Consider the following 19,345-nt stretch of genomic DNA (forward strand, 5'->3'; position numbering starts at 1 on the left):
ACCAGACTTTTGAACTCTGTATGTATACTTTGTGAAGAAAGATAGGACTGAGATCTACTTTCTACAACTTTTCTTTTCTCAATTTCTCCTAAAAGGAAGGAAAATAAATGAATACCAGCGGAGTGGCTAGAAATGCTTCCTATCCTCATGGTGGTCAAAATGGAACGGGCATTGTCATTGGAGTATGTGTCATGCTTGGCAGAAAATCGCATGCATATGTTGGCTCCAAAGAGGGTGGGGTGCCCCCATTTTGGAGTTTTAAGCTAGAAATAAAAAATCCACAATCAGTCTGCATAAGCACAGTCCCAATATGGGACTGCGTCAGAAGATGGAAGATGAACCAAAGAGAAAAGTAAAATATGTTTTTTCTTTTAGTCGCTGCCACAGCTTTCTTGACAATAGACATCTGATAAGACCACATTCAACTCTGTCTAATAATTTTGTCAGGAATGTTCCAGCTCTAGATTTCCTATATCGAGCAGGGGCTTGTACTATAGGCCCCTCCCAACTCTAGGGCACTCTGACTTCAGTCTTTGTTGTCTCTAGGGATGATAATATATAATGTTGTCAATGTTTACTCCTTTAGTGTACTTTATTTCTCCACTGCCATGTCCATTCAATGCCTATTAAAGCAGGTAGATGCAAAGGACAGGTTCATTAAAACAGAGAACCATGAGTCCACATGTTAATCCTTGGAAATCAACAGTACTCCCTGAGATGTGGCTAGTGCCACCATTGGCTTGGAGAAAAAGTATTTTCCATCAAATACTCAGATATTTCACCACTCTGAATTTCAATCAAAACCTACAAAAAAGAACAAGAATCTAAATTTTGACAGATTGGGATCCCACAGCTCTATTCTGCTCGTAATGGTGCCTTCCTCAAGTCCAAGAAGCCTTCCATTGGCTTAAAAGGAGACGAACCTCTTGCACTGGGGAAAATGCCATCATTAGTAGCATAGACTCATGCTAATCAAGCTAGTGATTTAAAAAGCAATTTACCAGTGCAAGGACGTGAAATAAAAGGAGAAATTGTTGCATTTTTTGTTTACCTGTGTATTTTTGGTTCACAAAAAAATGCTATCCAGCTAATAAGAGGGAGTAGAATTTTTAAAGAACTTTCTCACATAAATAAGGAAGTGCATTTCTTTGCTAACAAGGTCAATAAAGTCACCACATTGAGAAGCTGATGTTTATCCCTTTTATACCAACTGAACTTCTACTAGGAATTTCTACTGTTACTTTTATACTTTTGCTACTTTAATGCAGCTAATTTTGCAACACTGTGCATGGTTTTAATTACCAGAATAAATGATGTAACACCTTATAGTCTTTCTTCCACACCCTTAATGATTTTGTGATGAAGTAATATAAGTTGCAACTAGCCTCTATAACTACCACTCAAGGCTATAATATACACATTGGCTATGCAAACTATATTATCTTTACCTCTAAAGTCATTTCTAAATGTTCTATGGTTTATAGCAGCAATGTAAAGCAGTTCAGGTCACCAGAGATTTATTCCCCTTTTTAATGTTTTTACTAGACTGAATAAACACATTCCCAAAGATTGAAACCACTAGCTACTCCAAAGGCTGGTGAAGCACAGGGTAAACTTGTTTAAGTTGAGGTTTGCAAGACTGACACTTCTTTACAACAATAGGCCACTTTGTTAGTTTTAAATGGAAATGAAACTAGTCTAGGCTTCATTGCTTTCAATGGAATAGAGCATATTGTAAGCTATAAATGAATCTTGTCTTACCAACTTCATATTGGATTTCATGCCATCATCATCACAAGGCTGTCAGTTATAACATTTTTCTCTCTACTGTAAAATCATCCTGCATTAAGCCTCAAAACACTGACTCTAGTATCATGATACTAAGCCATTCCTGGTGGCCGTCATGAAACGCATACATGTCAGCATTGAAGTCAGACTTGGAAGGACAAGTTAAGCTTTTTGCTGTTTAAAAGAAATGTGATTTTCTTGTGCCATGGAGGGCAAAAAGCAACACCAGTCTTAGATTACAGAATAAAAGAGGGAGCTTCAAACGTTGCCTGAAACAGAATGAAGCCACAATCATTTTGAAGATTCAGTGAAGTCTGGCAACTTGTGTCTAGATTCTGTTCTATCTCAATTCCATGGCATTTACAAGACAGAGTGGGATTAACACATTGCTTCTCACAGACCCATTATGCACGGGGGGAATAACGCACATTCGGGGTGGAATGGCGGCGACTAAAATCACCGATAACGCATGATGCCAGCTGCAACCGGCCGCAGCTTCGGTGCATGCCGCCGAAAAAGCTGCGTTAGCAAAACGCGGAAGAAAGCGCAGCTTCCGGGTGACCGGGGTGCAACCAGAAGTGGCGCCGGGATCGCCGCGTGCATAATTGGTTACTCTGGGTTTTGCTGGCATCGCGCCCCGCCCCGTGCATAACCGGTGTGCGTTGTGTCTTCCCCCTCTACGTTTTCCATGTGACCCAAAATCGCCATTTCGGCGGCCGTGCATAATGGTCCACACTGAAGGCAACTCACTCATAATGTTGGCTGTCTTTAACAAAACAATTTGGGATTAATACAGTTATTTTCTGTGAAGAGACCCTTTAAAGCTGTGTGGAGGCCATTAGCTTTATTTATTTTCCTATTTATAACACAATCTAAGTATTCTAGATAAAGCTGAACACCCCACTCTCAATAAAGAATTACAGGTTATGGAAAGGTTGTCTAGATCAGGGATATTCAAACTGTGGCCCTCCAGATGTCCATGGACATCTGGAGGGCTGCAGTTTGGCTACCCCTGGCCTAGGTAGACTAGGCTTGCCATCTTGACCAGTATATTTAAGAGTCTTCTTAGCTGTCTTGGCAGCATTAGGCTGAATTTTGGAGTAATGGAAATACAGATGCAATGATAACTACATGGCTTTCTTAGCTACTTCCGGAGATTTGTCACTATGTGCTGTCAAGTGGCCAGACTAAACTTCCAGAAGGAAACACTCCAATTGCTTAGGTTATTATTTCCTGCCTCTTTTCCCAATATTATTAAATGACATCAACCCTGCTATATTGATGAATGCATTCAGTTATGCCAAATAAAAAACAGTACATATATTCTAGTACTGGGACTGAAGCTTTCACTGGCTAGTTTAACATTTTTCTCGTGTCAGTAATATAGCAACAGTTGTGAATGAGAACATGAAATGTAATGTTTACCATTTGAGGTATTGTACATTGCCATAAAGCTTCATCTGACATTTTAATGATTCATTTCATACAGGAAAACATATATAAATGTGCCTAACCTTTGCTTCTTCTTTAATAAAGGTGTTAAATGTACAATTTTAGTTTTCCCTTAAAGAGTTTATGTAAACATGGCTGGGGCAGATCTCTGGTTTTCAAAGGCCCTGGCTTAAATCCCTTAATAGAAATGAAAATCTAACCTTTCACCTCTACTTTATGCATCAATCAGTCAAGGGTCATGGTGTCTTTTGTGTAACTCAAGGTGTGGAAATACAGATCTGGTTTCGAAGGTCTATGATGATATGCGTCCAGAGGTTACAATGAGACATTTGAGCCTGTAACATGATGGCAATTAGAAGTTGCCTTTCAGTTTTATCCATTGTGTTTAGCAAACATGACTAAACAAGAGTAAGTGCAGTAAGTGCTAGGGGGTAGAGGTATCTGTTGTGGGCTTCTGCTGTAACCCAAGGCTTTGGGCATCAATATAACTGAATTACTTTTATCTTTTAGAATCAGCAAATCCATTTTAAAACACAAAGTTTTGAAATTACATATGTCTAAATTAAGTTCCAGTTGAGGAACATAGGATTGCCTTGGAAGGAATGGGCAAGGGGAACCCGCAAATTCCATCCTGGGAAATTCTTGGATATGGGGGGGGGGGCATTGTGAAGGAAAATAATCTATGGTATATCATAGCATCTGCCCTCTGAAGCTGCCATTTTATCCAGGCAAACTGATCTCTGCACTCTGGATTTCAGTTGCAAGTTCAGGAGAACATTCCAGATTCCACCTGAAGACTGGCAGACCTACCTGCATGTAAGCTGGAACTGAGTCAGCTTTCACCATCTTGATGAAATACATTATTTTCTCCTCTGTTCCACCACCTTTTCCTATGGGGAACCTTTGTTTTTTCTTGTCTGGGACTCTTCTTTTTGATAGCTAGCTAACCCATCTTTATCTGTCTCTCTGTTAACCTTCCCCCACCCAGCAGCCTCTCCTTGAGCAAACTATGGCCCAGTTTTGTGATGCCTTCTACTGGGGCAGGCCTACCTCTATTATAGGGAACTTGAAAAGGACTTACATGGTGGTACCACATTGTTCTTTCCCTGCCCACACTATTTCCTCTTTCCCTCCTCCTGGCAACTCCTATACCCTCTCCCCTTTCCCTGATTTATTCTTGCCTTTTCAGCTATTCACCAACTTATCTTATATCTGCCTCCCCATCTTCAGCTATATTTATTATTTATTTACTCCATTTAGACCCCATCTTTCTTCACAGTGGGAACCAAAGCTGTTTATATTATTGTCCATTTTGGCTGCAGAATACTTCTGTGATATAAGTTAGCCTGAAAGTATGTAAGGGGCCCAAAGTCATCCAATGAGCTTCTATAGTGAGATGGGAATTTGAGTTATGCAGTGGCTGCTGCCAGGCCTATGGCTGCCAACCCTCAAGTGGGACCTGGAAATCTCCAAGAATTACAACCAAACTCTAGACAACAGCAATCTGTCCCCCTGAAGAAAATGACTCCTTTAGAGGGTGGACTCTATGGCCTCTCCCCTCCCTAAACCCTACTTTTCCCAAAATATCCTGAAAATATCCAGGAATTTCTCAACCTGGATCTGGTAACTGTATTCAGGCTCGACCCATATGAGTCCTCCCTTAAAGGCCAAAATAGGCCTGGAAAGGGATCTGTCCCCTCACCCAACCTTTTTTACTCACAGAAACCCATCTTAGAATAATGTAGTTGCCCAGCAATAGCCACTGAGGGAATCCACTTCGTCAAGCTATAGGCACTTCTTTTATCATTTCTGGGGTTTTCACATATTTATGCAAACTCAAGCCCCCTTTTCAGGTTTGTAGGGAGCTCAGTATTGCCCATTCAGAGCTCCATTTACTGGATGTATGTATCTGAACATTTGGCCAATTTGGCTTATAGTATATAGATGAAGGAGAGCCTCTTGTGGCGCAGGGTGGTAAGGCAGCAGAAATGCTGTTTGAAGCTGTCTGCCCATGAGGCTGGGAGTTCAATCCCAGCAGCCGGCTCAAGGTTGACTCAGCCTTCCATCCTTCCGAGGTCGGTAAAATGAGTACCCAGCTTGCTGGGGGGTAAACGGTAATGACTGGGGAAGGCACTGGCAAACCACCCTGTATTGAGTCTGCCAAGAAAACGCTGGAGGGCGTCACCCCAAGGGTCAGACATGACTCGGTACTTGCACAGGGGATACCTTTACCTTTTACCTTTTATATAGATGAAATCAGGGCCTATTTTAAAATTACTCATGCTAAGGGGGGAATTAGAAAAGCTTTTCCTAGGAAAGGGCAAAAATCAAAAGCCAGTTATATTATTCCTCAGGCTGTTAATGAGATGCTATTGCTGAGACTCAGTATGGCCCATTATGCACGGCCGCCGAAACGGCGATTTCGGGTCACATGGAAAACGCGGAGGGGGAAGACGCGACGCATACCGGTTATACACGGGGCGGGGCGCGACGGCGGCAAAACCCAGAGTAACCGATTATGCACGCGCCGATCCGGGCGCCGCTTCTGGTTGCGCCCCGCTCACCCGGAAGCTGCGCTTTCTTCCGCGTTTCACTGACGCGGCTTTTTTGGCGGCATGCACCGAAGCTGCAGCCGGTTGCAGCCGGCTCCGTGCGTTATCCGTGATTTTAGTCGCCGCCATTCCACCCCGAATGTGCGCTAAAACCCCCGTGCATAATGGGTCTATGAGGGCAACAGTTACTGAATAGTTAAATGAAACATTGCATCAATTCAAACTGTTGTACAGTTCTGAGCTCAGTATTGGTGAAACACTATGCCTTTAACCCTCTCTGAATCAATCAAAATAAAACTTCTTGGTGGCTTAAAATGGCGTCCTGAGGGGATTGCAGAGCAATCTCTCTGAAGCCTGACAGGGGTTAATTGCAGAAGCAATTAGCAGAAAAGAGGAGGGGTATGCAAACCCCACCTCACCTTTCTACCCAGGAAGCTCTAGGGAATTCTTGGGGCCATCTCCAATCCTTTAGGGACTATATCTCCCTGGATTATAGGCTGTCAGCGTTTCGGGCCAAGAGGACGCCGGCCATATTCTGGACTTTTCTCTCCTTTCTTTCTTTTCTTCTTTCAAGAATCTACTTTGACCCTCTACTACGATTTACTGCATACGAATGCTGTGAACTGAGGGGAGGACATCTGCTAAATTCGAAGATATCAAGAAATCAATCAACGCACAGAGATGCAAGTATTTCTCCATTTCTCCGTTTCTCCTTTCCCCCCCGTTTCTGGCTCTGCTTGAAGCCACCTCGATATGAGGCAGGCTAATTTTCTTTTCTAAGTAGAAGGACTTAAATCAACTCAAACTAATTAGTAATAGCTCTTACTGCATTTGTTTTGGTTTTTGGAGATAAGAGATAAGAGCCGTGGGTGGGAAGGTCTTGCGAGAATTCTGTTCCAGTACGAGACATTACTTTACTGACTTCAATGCGTCACTTGGCAGCGTCAATACCAGGAACGTCAGAGATCAAAACAGACTGTTGCTTTCGTTAGGACTCTGTAGGACCTCTACTGGTTATTTGCAAAATTGGACCTCTACTGGTTATTTGCAAAATTGCCTAAGACTAACAAATTTCCAAGCCTAAAACATGTCTATGCTAAAAAGAATTGCTCATCTAATAGAGAAACAAACTCAAGATCTGAAAGCATTTACAGATGGCTTGCTTAAAAATATGCTCAAGGAGATCAAAGGCGGCAAGGAAGAAGTCTCTAACAGGAATGATGAATCAACAACAGTGGCTGATGATAGCTCTAAACAAGGTGGAAAATTACCAGCAGAAGAAAAATTTGAAACTATGGAAAAGGGGATGTCGGAGCTTTGCAGTCTAGATAAGGACACCCTTCCTAAAAAGACAGACAGCCACTCCAAAGCAACAGTACACAAGAACCAATCAAAAGATATATGGATCTGCTGTGAAAGTAATCGATTTAAAGGAGCTTCTTGGAAAAAAAACTGTACTGATATTGGAGCCAAGGAGGTACAACTGCTTCAAGATTCACCGATGTATACTCCGAGGGAAAGACTACAACTGCACTTTCTAAGCCAAAGGCCAACTGGATAGAGCATAAGTCAATGGGAACAACAAGATGCAACAAGCCTCGATATGAGACCCCCTTAAGAAGTCTGGGGAACGGAAATGAGAAACAGTGGTTGAAATTCTTTTCCTCCTTTTCCTTTTTTCTGTAGCCACATAGGCAATATAACTAGTTAAGAAGTTAATCTGGGGTCTAAGATCTTCTAAGTAAACTGAATCTGTATTATTAAATCTAACTTCGTAGTGTCTCCCAGCCCAAAATTAAAGCTTAATTAAAAGGAGATACCTAATGGAATGGGTTTAAGAATAACAGATGAAGACTATACTTTATTGTTCATTGTAAGTCTATACTATCATGTAAGTGTGGGGTCTTAGATTTCCTATGTTAGCTGAATTTGAATTATTTAACATATCTCTGTAGTGACTCTCAGCCTAAACTTAAAGCATAACTAAAAGGAGGCACCTAATTGAGGAGGTGTAAATGTAACAAACGAAGACTTTATTTTAATATTATTTTATTATTTTTGTATTAACAGCTTATATTTATATAACTTATACTTATCTAACAACTCATATATTTTTCATCTGCACAACTAAGTAACTAATGAAGACTCTATTTTACCATTTTTTGTATTAATAACTTACACTTATATAACTTAACAACCTTAACAACCTATATATATATATTTTTCTTTCCATACAACTAAGTAGGCTTTTTTCTTCTTCTTTTCTTTTCCCTAGTGGAAATGTGGATGGCTCTAAGACTGCGTTAAGTATAAATTGTTTATGACTGTTAAAATTGTTAAAAACTATGCAAACAAATGTTGAAATGATGGTAACAAAGTAGGCTTCTCTTTTTAAATGTGGTGGAAACGTGAAAATGTTTATAAGCTTTGGGTAAAGGTTCATAATATTGTAGCCATGTGGAGTCTTATTATCTTAAATGAAGAGAAGAGGCTTTTCAAGAACAATGGGGCCCTTATCTGATTTACCTAAGAAAATAAGTTAAAAGGGGATTGAAACAGGGTATCAAGTGTATCAAACGAAGAGCATAATCTTTTTCTTTCTGTATCAATAATGTAGATTACTTGCATTGTACTATCTTTAATCTTGGAAAATATAATAAAAAACTTTGAATAAAAAATAAAATAAAACTTCTTCAGGAATAGGATATGTCATAGCCTAAGGACCTTTCCCAGCTATAGGACCTCCTCACAGCAACACCATGGAGGGCCTGCAGTTGGAGATAATCCTTATTGGAGGAAGCTGATGCATCTGAGCCCCATCTACTGTGACAGGGTCTAGACGTAGTAGGGATGGGTCTCAGCCTGCCTGGCTTTGGCTGCTCATCCCCTGGGAGATCTGGCAGCTCCTTTGTGGCTGCCGGGTCTCCTGGAACCTCTGGGAGATCTTCTGCCTCTGGAGAGCCCCCTGGTGCTGAAGCAGAGGGTGCGGGCATGACAGGATAATTTCTAGCTTCGAGGCGCTGATTGGTGAGCAAGTATAACTTGGGAATCTACCATTTTAGCAACTGAAGCATTGATTAATTCTTTTCTCTTCAGCCCTACAGCTTTTCCCAAACAGTTTTGAATATTTCTCTCTCAGCCAGTTAATGACCTTGTTCGTGTTTGGGGGTGGTGGTGGTAATACAGCCATATCATCAAATAAGTTTGGGAACCATGTATAGAGGACCAAGTAAACACCTATGAGACTGCTAGTCATAGGCCTATGCCATGTGACCCAATGGCTCTTCAACCGCTCTTGTTCATTATTTTTTCAGTAACAGATAGACAAGGACACCATATAACTTCTTAAAGGCAGAGGGGAAGAGCTACTACTTCCTCCCTACTCCTTCCAATCACTTGCTGGCTCTTTCTATGGTCTCATGTAGCCTTTATGTTGAAAGATGACTACGTTCACTCCCATTAACGTAGTCATTGTACTATTGGAGCTTTCTCTTCCTATAAAGGTAAAAGGTAAAGGTATCCCCTGTGCAAGCACTAGGTCATGTCTGTCCTTTGGGGTGATGCCCTCCAGCGTTTTCATGGCAGACTCAATACGGGGTGGTTTGCCAGTGCCTTCCCCAGTCATTACCGTTTACCCCCCAGCAAGCTGGGTACTCATCTTACCGACCTCGGAAGGATGGAAGGCTGAGTCATCCTTGAGCCGGCTGCTGGGATTGAACTCCCAGCCTCATGGTCAGAGCTTCAGACAGCATTTCTGCTGCCTTACTACCCTGTGCCACAAGAGGCTCTCTTCCTATAGCTGCCAGCAAATTATAAATATAGATACATATTTTGTTAATAATTCTGTTTGCTTACTCTTTACAGCACAGACATTCTGAAGTTTCAACATTTAGGCTGATTCTGCACAGGCAGAATAGGCTGAGTGGGCTATTCCCCGCTTCCACATGATGCAGCCACTGGGCAGGCCCCCTCCAGAGCCTGTTGCAGATTGGTTCCTTATTTGCCCCAGGCTAAGGGAATGCAGGAGAATCCGTGTTCCCGAAGCCCACGGTGGGGCCAACAGGGCCTGTCCTGTGGCAGACCTGTGTGAACAGAGAAGAGCCCATTCTACAGTGGCCCAGATGGGGCAAATATGCCCTGGTCTGCTTCACAGTGCTTTGCTGTTCCGTGGGGTGGACCAGGGCATTTTTTTATTTTGCAAGAAGCTGGGATTGTGTCCCACTGTGTTCTGCTGAAATGTGTCCTCCATGGGACATAAAGCTGCAGAGCTTTATGTACCATACCAACAGCCACCACTGTGTGGAATCAGCCTTAGTGGGTCATCAAGATTCTGATTGCTAGCCCACTGCCATGTATTGCTCCTTCAAACTTCCCTCGCTTTACCACATATTTTAAATTCCTATTATCCTTTCCTACATACCTCCACCAGCAAATAGGGCCCCTCCGTTTTTCTCTATTGGTATAAAAACTTTCCCAAATCTATTTGCTGATTTCCCCTACCTAAGTTAAAAATCTGCCTTGGTTGTGCTTGCCACAGAAATTAACACTGTATTCTGTAACAAATTACATTCTTAAACAACATGCTGACTGGAATACACCATATACTGATGATTTATCTACTTTGCAATCCAGCTTTAAAAGGTGGAAATAGCTTATATTGAAAGATTGAAAGGTTTTCCCATCAACAGCCAAACACAGGTATTCCTGAATCCCAGTGCTAAGAAGTTGCAACCACAAAAGTTAAGCCAGAAGTTGCGTTAAAAAGGGACGAAAGTTCCCCAAGCTGTCTCCATCTTCTCTTCTCCAGGTTGACAACACCCAGGCCGTTACCTGGGAATGTTTAATTTAGAAGACAGGCACAAGCACAGGCCATCATATGAACCTGGCATGGCTGAGATTTTTTAAAAATCCAAGATGAAGTAATGTTGGTAGAATGTAACATGGTTTTTGTCAGTGACATGGCATAACATAGCTTTTTGCTTTTCACACTGCTTTGGGTAGTCTAGAGGCATAAAGTATATTTATTTTTATAATGATCTCTGTAATTCAGTCAGTCCACTATAATGTGTATAGGACTAGAGTGCCTAAGTAGAAAAGAGTAAGGGGTTTCTATTATATCTGAAAATTCTGTGTAATATAGGCATCTGCATATGTTTTCAGTCAAACGATGGAATATTCAACATTTTGTGTATCTAAATTACATCACATGTTTGAAAAACTCTTTATCTCCTCTTTGTTTTCTGTAGCAAAAACAAAAAACACAAACCCTCCCAACCGAATAACGGAAAGGAAACCCCCTTAAAAGTACCACAACAGAAATTAATTTTCAGTTTTTCTTATTTTAATTTTTCTATTTATTATGTTTCTACTTTAAAATAAGCCAGAGGCCATTCCTGAAAAGCCATACTATATCTATGTCAATATCTTTATATACATTACTTTTGTTTCTTTTTTTGCTTGACATTTATTTTCCATGGATTTTATTTTTAACGTTGATCAATATTTAGTGGCTCACCTCTACACTACCTTTAAAACCTTGTAGCTATGAAGAATTTTGAAATAGGATTTAAGCCCAGATATACAGATTCTGTTGGAAATTCCAGTATTTTACATTATAGCACCACAAAGGTGAAATTATTTTTTTCTAATTCTGTGAGAATTACAAGCCAGAAGGGGTGCAAGACCAGAGGTTACATGGGGGGGGGGGGACTCAAATAATTTCAATAGAAAATTTTACAAAGCGAGCCTATGCAAGCTTACTTAGAAGTAAGTCCTTTCTTCTGAAAAGAGAACAAACCAAAAGTCCATGAAAAACTATGTGAGCAAGAACATTATTTGGATAACCCTCCCACATTTCTCCCTACATAATTTGATAAGATGTCTGGAATGTCAGCAGGCTGATTTCCTCGCTTTCTTTCCCTCCTTTAACTGGCTCTCTTCAATTGCTTCTGGAGCATGTTCAGTCCTCATCAGACTTGTTTGTTTGGTTAATTCACAAAGTCATACTTTTCTGCATATGTAGGGAAACACCCATCTTACAGCTGGAAAAAGTTGCAGCACCCATAAAGGTGAAATTATTTTTTTCTAATTCTGTGAGAATTAGAAGCCAGAAGGGGTGCAAGACCAGAGGTTACGCGGGGGGGGGGGGGGACTCTGCTTGACCCAGCATTTCCATTGTACCAATAAACTTGATTGGCCATGCTTTTAAGTGCACAATATCACACAGTAATTTATTATGTATATTTTCAAGGCCACCCCAATAATAATTTACTTTATCATAACCAATTTGTATGTCAAATAGTGGTGCATTCCAAATCCCACTATATGCCAGGGATTCCCACTTCCTGTTTTGAAGAAGGGCATTTTGTGTTTGTATGCACATTTCCCATTGCCTGGAAAAAGGGACTTGTAACTGGAGCTGTCTGTTTTCACTTTTGTCATTTCAGTGCAGTGACCCATGCACATGCTTCATGGCGCTTTGGGAGTGGACATACAGAAATTTCTCCCCAGATGTTATAGTTCCACTCACTGGATGTTTGATGGAGCAAGAAGAGACTAAATCCAGGTTTTTGCATCATCTTCTCAATGTAAGGATATTAGCTGTTAAAGGGTGATGGTATATGCACAGCCCTGGCTGCAAGATCAGAGATAACAACCAAACATACAGAATGCATTGGCACACTCAGTTCCCAGCTAAGCTCAGGACTCAGGCACAGAAGCATGTTCTCACAAATGTAGTACCCCTAATCAGACTGGGAGGGTGTGTTTAAAAACTAGACATTTATTTTGGCATTTATAAGTTGTCTTTCAATCACAGACACCTATGAAGTATGAGCTTCATTATATCATTAAGGTTCTGCTTTCAGAGTGATGACAAAGTCTAATTTTAAAAATCAAAATGTGTAGCCAGAGCAGAACAATAAGCTTTTATTTCCCTGAAGTTCCTATCCCTTTATAGAAAGTTTCTAAAGCAAAACCAGCCAGTGATTTTGACAGACTGCATATATTTTGTGCTTAAGTTCTACAAATGAACCATTATGGCATCAATTAGATTGATGGGAGTTTCAAATTCATACAGCCAGATTCTAAAACATGCCACATCAACAAGTATGTGCTAAGTGTATGCTAAGAATTATGATAGTATGCTAGTATTATTGGGAGGGGAGGAAAGAAAGAGAAAGAGAAATTTATTGAATTATGTTTTTTAAAAATTAGTTGCTAGAACTTCATCTATACCAAAATAAATTGTAACATAAAAAAGCAGTAACATATTTACATTTATATGCCATAGAATCTGGAAGCCTCCATGCTGGTGGAAGCCACTGGCCAGTTTAAGAACCTGCCACAAGAAGTGCAATAAACGCTTTGTTTATTACTTGGAATTGCAAAAACTTGGGAGTTGTCAAGCACTGGGCACCAACTATATATGACTGGTGGGCTGCTTTCAGCTCTGTGACTGACAAACTGCAGTTCTAGCATGGCCAAGTAGATGAACTCTGGGGCATGACTGGCAGCCGGGTAGCCAAGCAAAGGCAGGTATGTTGGACTGTCTCTGGGGGGCGAGGTGTAGCTGGGTATGTTTTCAGCCTCTCCCTCCTGTGGAAGGGGGCGGCCACAGGTCAGCCCTAACACCATCCCACCACTTCCACCGCCCCTCCGTGCAGTATCTCCAGAAGTTTAATCCTAAGTAACAGAAGTCACAAACCATCGTTCATGGATGTTTGTGGCAAAACATCCCATTGCAGCCTACAGCTTTACTCTCCCATCCTGACATTCTACCTTGAATGTGACCATTATTTCTCCACTGGGACTGTTGGGTTTGGAAGGATACTCTTCCCATCAAAAGCCTTCTTAAGGGCATCCTGGGAGGGAGCACTGGATTCCATTGGAGGGAGTGGTTCTACTCCCCTCTATTAATCCCACCTAGATTGTGGCCACACGGGCAGATTACTGAGCATTAGCCTCTGTCTGGATCACCATGGCCACCTGCCAATGTTATCTGCACCTGCCCACCCAGATGGATTGGCACCTGCTAGAATATGCGACACCTCTAGTGGAGGATCTATCCATGGTGAGTCCCAAACTCTGATGAGTCAACAGGACTCTTTCCATCCCATATCCCAAAATGGTGACATTTTGAGCCCCAAGGCCTCCTAACCCTTCACTCAGTCCATGCAAAAACAGAAGACCAAGGTACCCTGAAGGCCAGAGAACGTGGGCGGCAGTCAACGGGAATGGGTAGATCACGGGACACTGCAAGAAGAGATCTGTCAGGACATCCCTTGGCAGATAGCAACTGAAGACTTATTTCTCAGGAATTTATGTAGACGAAGACATTGGACTTCAACATAGGATGGTATGGAGAAAAACAGAAATTCAGAAGTATTTGGCATGGGCCCTGAAGAGTGGGAAGTATGCCTGGAAAAGAATATAAACTTGGCCCTTGGTGTGGGAGATGTTAGGGGCCCATCTTACTAGATGGAGAACTATGGACCAGTTGTCGTTACAGTAGAGTGGATATGCTGCAGGTTCTGGCAGAGAGTAGAGGAGGAAAAGTGATTTGGGTCTGAACCATGGCGAATGTGGGCCTTGCAAATCCTGCACTTCACAACACAGGGGCCACGGAGAATTGTTGGGAAGTGGTCCCAAAGCTCTGGATGAAATCTGGGACCCAAGGTGGGACTGCAAGCCATGAATGAGGCTGTGAATGAGCTCCACCGTTAGTCCTCAAGGATGGGCACAAGGGTGTGTTTGAGGCAGATGTAGACACAGTGGCTTTTGATGTGGAGGGGGCTAGAAGTTCTCTAGTCCCCATCTCCCCAGCTCTGCAAAGTCAGGTTCCTCCTCCATTAACAGTGTGAGCAACTGCTGTTCCTTGGACTGCTCAAGGAATTGTTCGTCTTTGAACTTTGGAAAAAGACTATACATCTGCGATGAGGAACACTCCTCTGCATCCTCGCCTGCCACACCACCAAAATAGAACTCGTAGGACTAACGGGGGGGGGGGAACAGTTAACGGCGGGGGGCTCCTCCTTTATTGGCACTAGGTGAGCCTCCACTGGGAAGGGTCCCTGCATCATAAGAGAAAGGGTGGGCCTCCCCACCCCACAATGTGTGCCCCTCATCTGCACCCTACCCATCACTCGAGCCCAACCACTCATTTACACTCTACCACTCAGAAAAAAACAGAAGTTTGGCCAATGGGAGAAAGTGCAGTCACTTGCCAACTCTAAAATCAGACCTGGCAGATAAGTGTGTGTTAGCATGAATCTATAAATCTTATGGGGAGGGGGGAATAACCGTGGGGTGACTATACAAGTCACAACCAACTCTTGCAGAAAATCAACTAGGCGATGCCTCAGTTATCATTGGATGTAAAACAAGGGAAAGTCCAAAGTCAAGGGAACACTAAAATGTGTGATTAGTCAGGTAAATGACCCTGGAAGGGAGGGCAAAGGGGCAAACCAGATCCTCTCCAAAATGCCTCCCAAATTACCCCTTGACACCTATGATTGAATTATGTTGAACTACAGAATGTCAAAAGGGACAATGAGCATGCAGATAGAAAGGAAGGAGGGCTGTGCAATTGATGTCCTCCAAAAACAACTGGATAAAGATAGTATATTGAATACAGTGATACCAAGAAGCAGTGGACTCATGATTTCTGTGTTGTCTTCTGTTGATATGGAGATAAGTGACTGTGAGTCTTGGCTGAACCAACACAAATATCCTTAGGATCCAAGCTTTGAAACCCTGGATTTCCACCATGGCAACAGCACAAATCAGTGGATCCATGCTTCTCATGTTGAAATATGAGGAAAAGAAAACAGTATGTGGAGTTGTGTTTTGGGTAATGCAACACAAATGTTCTGAGGATCCACAGAGATGTGCATTTGGAGATTTCTGTGGTGCTAAAAGTGCCCACACCTAATGTCATGATAAGTAACTGGGCAATGATTTGAGAGTAACTAAAAGCAAAACTCCATGTATCCATCGGGATCCATGCTTTGGAACCACGTTTTTGCTCCATGGTGGGGTCAGGGAGGCATGGATCTGTGATTTTTGGGGTGTATGCTATGGTTATTGATATCAGTGGTCGCCAACCTTTTTTGGGCCAGGTACCTGGGGGAGAGAGGGAGCCGCGGGCACCAGCACACCAGCAGGTGCAAACGAGCCAGTTCCACGCCTGTGCATTTGCACTTGCACCAGTTCCACGCCTGTGCTTTGCCCCCCGCAGTGCGGTGCTCGCTGTGCCAGGGCCCAGGAGTGATCGGCCACCTAAGTGGTCCCTCCCTCCCCACACCTCCCTCCCTCCCCGCCGTGGCCCGGTATTGAGAGCTCCACACCCCGATACCAGTCCGAAGCCCAGGCGTTAGGGAAGACTGGAATAGATTATCTTATGTTGAGTTTGAGGTGACTGGATGCAAAACCCTGAGGATCCATGAGGAACCAACTTTTGGATCCATGTTTTTGCCAAATGGCATTGCCACAAGGGTGTGGATCTGTGATTTTTTTGGTGCAAGCTGTGGCTATCAACATGGTCTACAGAAGTGGTTTTATTTCATTTCAGTGTAAAAATCATATGCATTCATGAGGATCCATCTGAAATCATCTAGATCAGGCTTTTACCCACACCATCCCAAAAGCATTTTGTACAAACGTAACTAGAAATCAGTATCTATTTGTGATCCTTCAATCCATTTCCCAAAAGAAAATTAGGAGAAAATGTTCCAGAGATTACTAAATGTGATCTCTGCTTTTCAAAGGAATGAGACATGCTGAAAGTGTGTTTAAAAGTCCACTTTGCCTCAGTGTTTCATTTTTACACCCAGAAAGCTATTTTGTTCTATACCCCAATGTCAGGCCCTTCAAAACCTTCCTTGAGAGCACCATCAAGTCTAGGATAAATGATACAAGAACTGAGAATGGAGGGGAAATGACATGAAGATGGACAAGGTTGCTGTTCTAGCCATTTTCCCAGGCCTCAACTATTTTCCCCTTTTAAGTAATGTCCTTTATCTCCTGAAATCTACTATACCATGTCTGCGATTGCTGCTGTTGTTTCCACACTGAACTGTTCTATCTATCTCCTGGCTGCTGATCCATCATAGTAGCAGTGAAATAGTTCAGCAATTTGGCAAGGCCATTAAAAGAGTAGGCTGGCCCTTAAGTCATGAACATTATCTCAGATTTCAATTCATGGCAAATAATGGATCACTGGGAAAAGACTTTAACACTTTCAGAATCACAAAGTGGTTTGAAGCAATTTTTTCTTGGCTAGCAGGATTCAGGTGAATGTTCTTAGGGGCTGCCCTACACTAAAGTAGTCATTTAATCAAATACAGGTAGTCTGCTCTCCAGAAGGAAACCCTTCTCTAGCCTTGCTTTCAAAGGTATTTGGTGCTACCCAAGATTCCTAGTTGAATTTGAATGTAAAACTCTGTACCTGGTTAGAAAAATTATTAAAAATCTTAAAAGACAATCTGGTACAGATCAGAAAAAATAATCTGTCAGCTGCCTCAGGGTACATATGAAGCTTTTCCTTCCCCTCTTGACTGGCTAGGTAATAGACTGATCATGTTCTGCCCTTCTGCTTTACGTTGCAAGATTACAGCATTGCAATATTTAGGCAAATATATTTTATTTTAATACTTAACACAAGACCAGTAATATATTAAATCAGATGCACATTTACATCCATGCACTGCAAAAAATACGGCAGTTCAATTAGGGTATTCCATGATTCTGTAAGTGTGACATCTAATTTTTAAATATGTTAACATATGTAATTATTCCAGTTTTCTTTTTCTGTTAAAGGTAGGTTGCATTTGTATTTATGAAAATTAAGAGGCTTTATACAATGTTACTGAAATCCATCATTATCTCACAAGAGAACTAACCTTTATCAGCCTACTTTGAGACTATAAGAATTAAATCAACCAATGATGGTTGAAGTCATGGGCATTCTAACTTTATACAGTCATGATATTCAATCATATATTTAGCTACATTCTCTCCCTCCTCACCCCCAAGTTACCATTGCGGAAGAGACTAGTAACATTTATCAACTCTGAAGAAACAGCATCAAAAAGGAAAGGAGACTATTAGGCACACTGTGACCCACAGCTGTGTAGGCAAATGTCCAAATAGAGAATTCAAGGCAACTAGAAAGTTATTACTTAAAAACATAAATAAATTATTAATTGGCAGAAATAACTTACGATGTTCCTGGACTGGCTGTTGGTGGACGACCTATCAAAAAAGATTTTTAAAAAAACAGAAAAGAATTTTTAGGATCACATAGGCCACTAAAAATAATTTATTCATACTGAATAGGATTTTACTTTATTAGTTTCAAGTTTCTAAAATATAGGCCAAAATTATTGTTGCAGCACTAATTATCAAGTAACAGCACTAATTATCAAGTAAATACATGTAACAGCTTCTGTTCATTCATTGTCCTTAGCAGCTCGGTAATCGAGTCTGAGATGCATGTTCCCAAAGAAAATGTATGTGAATTTTCCCAGTTCTGGATGATTCTAAGTAACTGAAAAAAAGACTATAAATGGACTCAATGAATTTTTTTACCACAGGCTTTTATTATTTTACTGATATCTTTTGTGTATTTGCTGTCATAAACTATGAGAATGAACGACAGAACTAATACTTGAACACTCAAGTATTCAAGTAGCATTAAAAGTTCTAGATCTGCTTGCAACATTTAGGACTTTTTCCAGTGTCCCTCAAAAAACAAACAAGTAGTTTTCCAAAACAAATCCTTATCCATGGTTCCTCTATATATTTGTGAAACAGCCTGGGGGGTGGGACGTGCCTGGCTGTCCAAGTTGGAATAGGGGCAATCAGAGTGCAGCCTGCCCCTACAGCTCCCTCCCTCCCTCCCTGGACGCTAGCCACATTCCTCTCAGACATGCCAGAGACAGAGAGAGACACACAGAGCCTTGCCAGACTGCACACGAGCCCTCATTCCCTCCTATCGCTCCTGCTGCGATGGAGGCAGAGAGAAACACAGAGAGAGCCACCCCTGCTGTGACGATGGGAAAGAGAGACAAAGAGCTGCCCCAAACTGCACACCAGCCCTCCTTCCCTCCTAAGAACAAGTCTGCATTACCTGCTATGCCTCCTGCTGTGAGGCACACCAAGAGACCTGCAGCTAGAGGGAGAGAGAGACACAGAGAGAGAGAGAGAGATCTGCACCTCCCCTGGGTCCTAGCGCCCACTGTATTCCTGCTTGCAAAGGGCTTTCTTAACACAGCCCGCGGTGCCGCAGGAGCCGCAGACTAAATAAAGCCGTAAGGGCTTGGTGGGAGGGCTCTTGGTTAGGGCAGGCTCTGTCCGGGATGAGGAAGGGTGCCGATTGGCCCCTTCCTCCGGACAGACCATCGGCTGGGCCAATCGGCAGGCGCGAAGCGGCCTCCCTTGCCTAGTGCCCGCGGTATTTTTATTACAGCAGGCTTGATTACTAGTATTATGATAAAATTTAACAAGACGGAAAGAAAGGTTCATTTCAAAATTAATCATGAAATCATTTTAAA

General features: G+C 42.1%; 1 protein-coding gene across 1 annotated transcript in view; it reads right to left on the reverse strand.

The window, feature by feature from the left end:
- ROR1 (receptor tyrosine kinase like orphan receptor 1) overlaps positions 1-19,345 on the reverse strand; it is a 252,572-nt gene that overhangs the window by 37,843 nt on the left and 195,384 nt on the right. Inside the window, exon 4 of the mRNA XM_077333470.1 lies at positions 18,014-18,044. Within this exon, the coding sequence (XP_077189585.1) occupies positions 18,014-18,044 (31 nt within the window). The remainder of the gene's footprint in view (positions 1-18,013; positions 18,045-19,345) is intronic.

The sequence above is a fragment of the Paroedura picta genome, chromosome 4, assembly GCF_049243985.1.
Source record: "Paroedura picta isolate Pp20150507F chromosome 4, Ppicta_v3.0, whole genome shotgun sequence".
NCBI lineage: Eukaryota > Metazoa > Chordata > Lepidosauria > Squamata > Gekkonidae > Paroedura > Paroedura picta.